The 9305-nt window shown below is 43.8% G+C and overlaps 1 protein-coding gene across 1 annotated transcript in view; it reads left to right on the top strand.

Annotated features, from left to right (window-relative positions):
• Positions 1 to 210: 210 nt before the first annotated feature.
• Prdx6 (peroxiredoxin 6) overlaps positions 211 to 9305 on the top strand; it is a 10997-nt gene continuing 1902 nt past the window's right edge. The window contains exons 1-4 of the mRNA XM_028760530.1: positions 211 to 394; positions 3913 to 4069; positions 7126 to 7272; positions 8546 to 8692. Of these exons, the coding sequence (XP_028616363.1) occupies positions 300 to 394; positions 3913 to 4069; positions 7126 to 7272; positions 8546 to 8692 (546 nt within the window). The 5' untranslated portion in view covers positions 211 to 299. The remainder of the gene's footprint in view (positions 395 to 3912; positions 4070 to 7125; positions 7273 to 8545; positions 8693 to 9305) is intronic.

Genomic DNA, 9305 nt, shown 5'->3' with positions numbered 1-9305 from the left:
GCGCTAATTCTGCCTTCTCCTACAGCATCTTTGCAAGCCGCCAGACCTAGGAGCCCCTACAATTCTTGGCTTTACGCTTCCTTCCTATTGCACGTGGCCTCCTTTAGCTCCAGAATCTCTCTTGCCTGCAAGCTCCACGTGAAGAACCGCAGCAGCCAGATTCGCGGCCGCCCCGCCCCGTCCCGCCCCGCCCCCGGGCCCGCCTATTTCGCCAGCGCTGATCTAGGTCTCCGCAGGAGCCCGCCCGCTGTTCCCTGCTGCGGCTGCGCCTCCTTGTTCTCAACGTCACTACTGCCGCCATGCCCGGAGGGTTGCTTCTCGGGGACGAAGCCCCCAACTTTGAAGCCAATACCACTATCGGCCGCATCCGCTTCCACGATTTCCTGGGAAATTCGTAAGTGGCCACCGCGTTGCCCTGCCAGGTGACGGGTCCCCAGAGCTACCTGCCTAGCTTCTTTCCATGCTGCGCTCGGCCGCAGCGGCACGGCGCTGGCTTAGCCCCTCACCGGTTCCCGCACGTGCCCGCCGCCGGTGTCCTGCCGAACATCACCGGGCGTTGCTGGGGACCTGCAACCTCTGGCCGGCCCTGCGCGGATCAGCAGATCCTTCCCTGACCCAGCGTGTATGGGCTGGCATGGGGAGAGAGGTCCTTTCCGAGGACGGTTTGTTGTTCATTTAACCTGGCTTTTTAAACAGTGGTGGCTGGGTTTGTGTCGTGGTCTATCCGAAAGACCAGGGGAGGTGGGGCAGGATTGTTCGGTGTTTGAGGTCACTTCCCGGGACGCTTGCCCAGGCTCGCACTGCCCGCTCTCCCGCCGCTCTAGAATTTGCACCGTGCGGAAGGTGGGTGCCTAAGGCCAAAGTTAGAGCACACAGCCACAAATTAAGGGATGCCCCGGCGTTATCTGATGTCCTGCTTAACTTCGGAGAGTGTTATTTGAGGACTTCTGAATTTTTAATTTTGCCAAGTAAGTAGCCAAAAGTCTATGTAAGAGCTTTGAGAGGAACCTGGGACAGTGTAGGTGTGGCTGTGATTCTAGAAGAAGCAACGCTTTAAGGGACAGGCTGATAAGCTCCTGCGTCCATTTTGCTACTGTAGGCCATTCCAAGGCTAGGACACGTGTACTACCTCCCCACTTTGAGACTCTTTTGTTTCCCAGTGCTCCCCTCCCCCTCTGCCTTGCATCAGCGCCTGGCCTTGCTGCGGATAGCAACAGTGGTGGCCATAATGGCTAGGGGTACACCGATATTGTCTTAGTTTTACAGCTCCTGAATGCACAAATTTGAAAGATGCTTAGTTTCAGTCCACGTTTTGCATACGTGTCAGGCTACATTGTGGTTCTGGAGTTTCAGTGCCCTACTACACTCAATGAACAAACTCCTGGGTCTGTGTTCTTTTCATATCTTGTATGTATGTATGTATGTATGTATGTATGTATGTATGTATGTATGTACAGCAGTTATGAAACTATTCGGTGACCAGGCAGGGAAGGAAGCAATAGAGAATCAGGCAAGAATTCTTTCCTGAGGTGAGTTTGGCATCTACTGATTTTAAAAGAGAAAGGTAGACTAGAAAAAGTAGCAAATGGAACCTTTAGGCCTTGCAGGGAAAAAGACTAGAAATAAGCGTGACTGCCAGTCTCATAACTCAAAATCTAGTGTTAATATTTATCCAAGACTGCTCACGATTTACACAGTGTTCCTTCCTGTTCCTGTCTGCAGCCCACACCCCCAGGAAATGTGAGGTCTTGCTGGAACTCCTCATCTGTATGGGTGAGGGATAAACGTGAATCTAAAGCACACGTATTGTGAAAATAGCCACACTGGAGTCAGGGGTGGGAGTCTTAGTGACTGTTTATTGCTCTAGATCTGATTTAAAATGTTAAGTTTCCCTGCTGCTCCCTGGCAACTGTATTATTCCATCTACTAAGGAGACAGTTGGGAAGATCCTAACTTCAAGGCCAAGCCAACTTAGTGAGGCTCTGTCTCTAAACAGGCAGATGAAGAGGCATCTTTAGATGAGGTAAATTTATAAGCAAGTGTAACCGTGTGCTTAGCACCAGTGAATCATGATACTCCTGTAATAACGGAGAAAGAAATTTCCACCCTGTGTATCATTTGTAATACAAGGGATATGCCTAGTTTTTCCAAACTCTATTCTGTAGATGGTCGCAAGTCAGTTTGCCACTTACAGACTCAAAAATCCTTTGGAGTAGAAAAAAAAAAATGAACTTTAAGCATTACTGTACCCCTGACAGTTAGAAACAGCTAAAGGTTTGGGGAGCTGTGTGGGTTTGAGTAGATATGGCCTCCGGATGTGGAAGAGCATCTTATGTATCCCAGGGTTCCTCAGTAATCAAAGCTCCTGCACCCAGAGGTTTTCTGGTAGGAGAGACCATTCTGTTAGGGGGAAGAAACTTTTTGTCTTTTGAAAATGAGGAAGGAAATGGCATATTGTAGTTGAATTTCTCCAAAGAGTAGGGAAAGCAGACATTCTTGGAATACCCTGAGACACGCTGGAGTGTGTGAAGGGGCCGGCATAAATGCAGTTCACCAGCATGACTCAGCAAAATGCACTGCCTCGCAATTTAAAAAAAAAAATCTAATTCATCACCCCTATAACAGTACATAAAGAGATGCTCTGTTCCTTTTTTTTAATTTTGATTTATTATTTTATTTTCCTGCAACTTAAGTCTGATCTGACCACCACTGGTCCTTCTCCTTAGAACCTAAGGCCTAAATGTGACAGCTGGATTAAATCTTGAAAGATGTATGTTCTTCCTGCCCCCATATTAAAAACAAAGAAAAAAAAAAGCCTAAACATCAATCTCCATGTCTTCCTACCTCTTTGCGCAGGGCCTCCCATTCTTTTCAACTCCCTTGCACTGTGAGTTGAGTGTCAGGTGTAGGTGGAAGTCAGTAGCTTTGACTGCTTTGTTCTTCCTGATCAGGGAAGTTTGCCAAACACGCAGCATCTAGGCCAGATTAAGTAATCTTCTACTTTGGGACCTTGGCCCTGGATGGCTCAAGCAGTGGGAGTGTACAGGACTTTGTGCTGAGTTTTCCTTTGAGCTTGAAAGAGCTGTTACCAAGAAGGAATTGTACTCAACTCCGAACGAAGGAAGTTTCTTTGGAACTCAGTTTGAATCATCCTCAAAATCTGTACAATGTTAACCTCAGACATGGATTCCATTGTAATCTTTACCTAAGAACTGTAGGTGGGAAAATCTACATTGTTTAGGGTATCTGTGTATTTTCTACTTGCTTGGTCTAAAGTAAACTGCAACTGTTAAATAATATTGTGGTACAAATATGGGTGCCTTGTTTAACAGGTTAGATCAGTCGAGTGACTTTATGAAAGATTTTATATCTGCCTGCTTCCAGAAAACCAAGTGCCAAGTCTGAAGCTAGAGTTCTATCTGCTCCGGGTTACATAATCTGTTTATTTTTATAATCAGGCATCTGTTTGTATTTGGGGCATAGTAGGCGATGAATTTCAAGGACTGTGCTAGGAAAAAAAAAAAGGCTTAAGGAATGTTTTAATAGGGTGCTTGACTAGAATAGCACAGATTTTATTGACTGAAAGGGAGTCACACTGGCTGGCTGGGTGTGGTGGTCCACACCTTTAATCCCAAGCCCTCAGGGAAGTAGAGACTGACCAGTTCAAGGCCAGCCTGATCTACAGTTTTTTTTTTTTTTTTAATCGACACCATAAAATGAATCCTTTTGAACCATTTATCTTGAATCTTACATATTTGATGTATAATGTCAACTTGGGCTTCTCTGGAGACAAGGTTAGAACTAAAAGCTTTAAATGTCTTCATTATACAGACATTTTAAGTGCAAATACTGAGTATTTCATTCTGCGTGGTGATGGTGACCATTCAGTTGTGACCTTCTTCTTCATTCCAGATGGGGCATTCTCTTTTCCCACCCACGGGACTTTACCCCAGTGTGCACCACAGAACTTGGCAGAGCTGCAAAGCTGGCACCAGAGTTTGCCAAGAGGAATGTTAAGTTGATTGCTCTTTCAGTAGACAGTGTTGAGGACCATCTTGCCTGGAGCAAGGTATAGTTCTATGATCTGAGGTATATATATGTGTGTGTGATATATATTCCTCCTTTCTTGTTACCTCCCATACATTCCTAATAGCCTTTATGTCTTCCAAGATGCAGTGTCTTTTTATATGCTAATGATTGATTGGTGGCCACAGCTTTGGACAGAACCAGGCAGGACTAGGGAGAGAAACAGCTGAAGGTTGAACTGTGTATCAATAGTTGATGATTTAACCACTGTGCCTATAAAATGAAGATTCCATGGGAATCCTAATAGAGTCCCATCATCTGGATTGCTAAAAAAGTGAGCTTTCCTGGAAGGTTAGGTATAACTGGGGCATGGAGGCTCCATCCTGAGTTTGTATATATGCTCATCTGCATCCTTTGTAAATGCACATCCCTAAATTCTGTAAGTTCCAACAAGTTAACCAGTCCCAAAGAAAGGATCACAGGAGTCCCAAACTTTTAGTCAGCTTGGAACTTGTGATTGGTATCAAGTTGGGATAATCTTCTTGATCTGATCCTTCTATGGAATCTGCTGTCTCTGCAGGTAGATAATGTCCAAGTTGAGCTGAATTGAAGACTCAGTGATGGTATACATCATAGAACTGATTGGTTGTTGGAGGGGGAAATGCCTGTACAACTTCCTGATGACCATAGAAGTCAGGGAAGTCTTTGTGTTCCTTAGTAAGAGAATAGGAAAAGGCACTTGACTTTCCCCTTCTGTATCAGAAGTGTTGATTGGCATGTGCTATGAGTCTGAAGTTTTGTAGAATGTAACTTGGTTTCTGAGATAAAAGCGAATGTAAACCTTGGTTCAGAGGTCACTGGTCACTGAAAGTCAGACTTCAACTTTGTCGTCATCTCTATGTTGTCATATCAACGGTAGCTTCTCAGTCACTGTCTTCTCTGCTGGCTTTTCAGGACGCTGCCTCCAGCTGTCCATACTAGACTTGTTCTTCATTGCCTCCCAGTTCGTAATTGGTGCTGAAGTTGGCCCGGGCTTACTTCATTCATGGACCACTTCTCTCTTTCCCCCTTGGTGAGCTCTTCCACTCACCAAGATAAACTAAAGATAAGATCCATGAACTGCTTCTCAGAGTCCCATCTGTCAGGACTCTCCTGGTCCCCAGCGAGTAAACATGACCTCCTTGGCACTTCTCTTGGCCATGCAGACATGTTGAACCTAGCATGTATAAAAATGGATGCTATTATCTATTCCAAGACTTGATTCATCTCAGCTAATAGCTGCTACATTTTGGAGTTGCTAAGTTGAAACTCCAGGGCCGTTTTCGCAACCCTAACCCTGTCTGGTTTATCCACACACACTCATAGACACCCTGTATTAAATACATCCACCCACCTTACCTGTACTATACTGCTTTGCTGTTTTACCACAAATGGCACCTTATAACACCTGATCATACTTCATATCTCCTCTGTAGTCCTTGTCTAAATCTCTGCATATTGCTTGTCTGGTCACTATATTTTTCCCCCTTGGGAGTATAGGGTCCAGCAGGAGTAAACTAGTCCACTGCTACAGAAGTTTTCAGTATAGGTAACAGTCAGGATTGTTGAATGAAATTGTCTGCTTTGGGCAAAAGTATTTACAAGTATTTGGGCAGGATGTTTTTTTTTTTAATCAGCTTTGCTACAATATGCCACACAATACCTCACATTTGTATGTATGTGCTGAGCACTGTCAGTCACATGAAATTGAATAAAAGGTAACATTTTGGTGTGTGCATTGGGCTACACTCCATGGCCATCTCACACCAATGAATCCTAAATGTCTAGGAGCAAAAGGGTGAGGCGTAGGAGATTAAGCTGGGTTGTCGTCTTCCCTGAGGTGGATTCTTTCATTATGCATACCTTGGCAATGGGTAACTGGCATTTCCACCGATTCCTCATGGGCAATTTCTCATTAGACTCTGGCAGAACCCTTTACTATAAGCCAGTGGCCACTGGAATGACTTGCTCAATCAAGCTCACCCGGTTGAAAAGGATGCGAACCTCAATGTTTGTTCTGTGCTAGATGGTAAAGAGTGAAATTGTACTGACTTAGGATAAAATAAAGACAAAGTAAATAATGTGGTCCTTCGGTGTCTGAGTGTAATGTACAGTGAGGAGGTCAAGAATTCATGTGTCAATACTCAGTGTCCATCAATATCATATAAATAAATCACAGAAGAGTTCAGAGCTCATTGTCGGTACGTAACACGTCTAAATAGGAACATGCCTGGGTTCATTTCTTCTGCCTTCTTAGAAGTTTCCAAACTTGTGTTCTTCTAGAATGGAAAATAAATTCAAATGTCCAAAAGCAGTGCCAGCTTTGATCTCTGATTACATAGGGAAGCTCTAGGTATGCTGGCAGGAAACTGTATTGGTTCTAATTTGACTGATGACTAAATAACAGGTAGTCAGTGACCCACAACTTCAGGCAATAAAATTAATGAATATGCTAGCATTTCAGAGAGATTTGAATCTGCTCTCATCCCCAAAGAAATACAAAACGATCCCAACTGCTTCTAATCTGCCATCCTGTCAATCTGGTATCCATTCTGATGAGCTTTACATGAATAATAAACTCACCTTTTTCTAATTTTAAATCCACTTCCCTGTCACTTCCTAAACTCTCCTAGTTACCTTCCACACGTTCCTACAGTAGATTGATTATGCACAGACTTGCCTACACAGTCTCCTTAATATCCCTCTTCTCCCCAAAATGCCTTGTTCTTCTTAGTAAAAAGCTTTACCTGTCTTTCAGAGCCCTGGTAGACATTATACCCCTTTCTTGAAGCCTTCCCTCTCTCCTCAGTCCTATACATTTCAAGAGAGTTGAGTGTGGGGAGGGCCTTGGCCTATGCATACCTCACTCTGCTAATGCTCCTTTGAGTGAATAATTGCTTGTATAATAATTGTATCTGCCCATGTATCTTATTAAAATTCCTTAGAGAACATGATTATGATGATGGTTCCTTGGTTTGCAAAGTGATGATTCTTAGCCTGGTGAGAAGCAGAGAACCGTAGTCAGGTTTCAGAGTCTCGCTCCCCTTTCTCTTGTTTCAGGACATCAATGCTTACAATGGTGAAAAACCCACAGAAACGTTACCATTTCCCATCATCGATGATAAGGACAGAGACCTGGCCATCCTTTTGGGCATGTTGGATCCAGCAGAGAAGGATGGTAACAACATGCCTGTGACGGCCCGTGTGGTGAGTCGTAGCACTGTGTAAATACTTGAGCCAATGCAAAAGGGATATGTACAGTTGTGAGGCAGCTGTGTGCTAGTGACTGTCCTTTATTATACACTGGTGAAGAGTGGCTGGAATACTCAGCAAAAATTACTGCTTAATTGGATATCTACACATAAATAGTACATCCAATACTGTTTTCTAGAGTTAAAAAATCTTAGCTGTATATCTCTTGCCAGCTGTCTTTAAAGCAATTCTTTCAGGACAGAACTTTGTCATTTATTCACTGGGGAACAAGCCTAATCTCAGCCCACGTTAGTAATGTATTTCTTTATATAATAAATTACAGCTCACATTAGTAATGAATACGTGATGTATTTATACGTGATGTATTTATCACAAAAACCATCCTAGGTGAACTAGTACATCTACCTGAAGCTCAACCCTGAACGTTTGCATTGCAGTTTTTTTTTTCTTTCTAAAACAGCAAACTTTGAAGAATACATAGACAAGAAAGCACCCTATGACCCAGACAGAACCTTGTCCACAAACCTTGTCCACTCACCAACTCCTTCCTTCTATTTCTATTTATGGTTTTTTTGCATCTTTGATCACTTAGTGACTCCAGAGCTTTCTGGGGACTTTGCTAACAGTGTTACACAGGAGCAAGGCAGCTTAGCAGATGAGTGTTTGCTGCCAGACCTGAGGATCTGATTGGATTCCTGGAACCCACATGCTGCAGGAGAGAACCAACTCCTGCAAGCAGACCTGTGACCTCCATTTCCACACTGACATGTACGCCCACACCCTCACACACAGAAATAGCTAAGTTTTCTTTTTTTTTTTTTTTTTAAGTTATAAAACTGTTAGAGCAGTGGTTCTCAGCCTTTGGGTCATCACCCCTCTGGGGATCAAACAACCCTTTCACAGGGGTCACATCATATTCTGCAATCAGTATTTACATTATGATTCATAACAGGAAAATTATGGTTATAAAGTAGTAACAAAATAACTTTATGGTTGGGGATCACATAAGGAACTGCCTTAAAGGGTCGCAGCATTGGGAAGGTTGAAAACCCCTGTGTTAGAGGAAGGGTGGACAGACTAGGAGGAGTCTTTCCCTCCCTAGTTTGGTTACCTTGTAATGAACTCCATTTTCGTCTACCTGTTCTGTTTTCTTACTTCCCTGAACTAGGGGGAAAAGAGGTATCGAGCTCATGAACCTGAGTGTCCAGAAGCAGCTTTACTGTCCTGTACTAAAGAACACCCATCTGTGTGTGTGTATGTTTTGCAGGTGTTCATTTTTGGCCCCGACAAGAAACTAAAGCTGTCTATCCTCTACCCAGCTACCACGGGCAGGAACTTTGATGAGATTCTCAGAGTGGTTGACTCTCTTCAGCTGACAGCATCAAAGCCAGTTGCCACCCCAGTTGATTGGAAGGTAAAGCTGCTCAAGACCCGGGTGCCCAGCTTGCTAGAAAGATCCAAAGGACAGTCTCTCATGGCCACCTTTAGGATCTGTTTCTTGGGGCTTTTTCTATTGTTCCAGTATAGTGTCCCAGGAGGATCTGTTTAAGAGATCATTCACACTGTATAAAACACAAACTGGTTGTTGCTAACCCTACATAATTCCAACCCAATGATCCCTTTTTCATGTAGAAGCTAAACATTCGTAATCCAAAATTCTCAGCTCCACAGTGCTCCAAAGTCCAAAACTTGTTGAGGACATGATGCGTTTCACACTTCAATTTTGGGGATGTTCAACTGGGAGGTGCACCTACTCCATACCCACATAGGAAACAGTTCCTTTTCAGATACAGAATACTTAACATAGATAACAATTTTAAAAATTTAAATTTTACCTGATAAGCAAAATATTGTTGGGGTGGGACTTGATGGAGCCTGTGGTCCTTGCATTCCAGAGACCAGGGCTGGGGATAAGCTCAAGCCCGGCCTACACTCCATAGCAAGGTCTTGTCTCAAACATCAGGAAGGAAGGAAGGAAGGAAGGAAGGAAGGAAGGAAGGAAGGAAGGAAGGAAGGAAGGAAGGAAG

This window comes from Grammomys surdaster, unplaced genomic scaffold, assembly GCF_004785775.1.
Source record: "Grammomys surdaster isolate TR1022 unplaced genomic scaffold, NIH_TR_1.0 130, whole genome shotgun sequence".
Classification (NCBI taxonomy): Eukaryota; Metazoa; Chordata; class Mammalia; order Rodentia; family Muridae; genus Grammomys; species Grammomys surdaster.
Note: the sequence above shows the minus strand (reverse complement) of the source record. Positions and strands in the feature narration are given on the sequence as shown.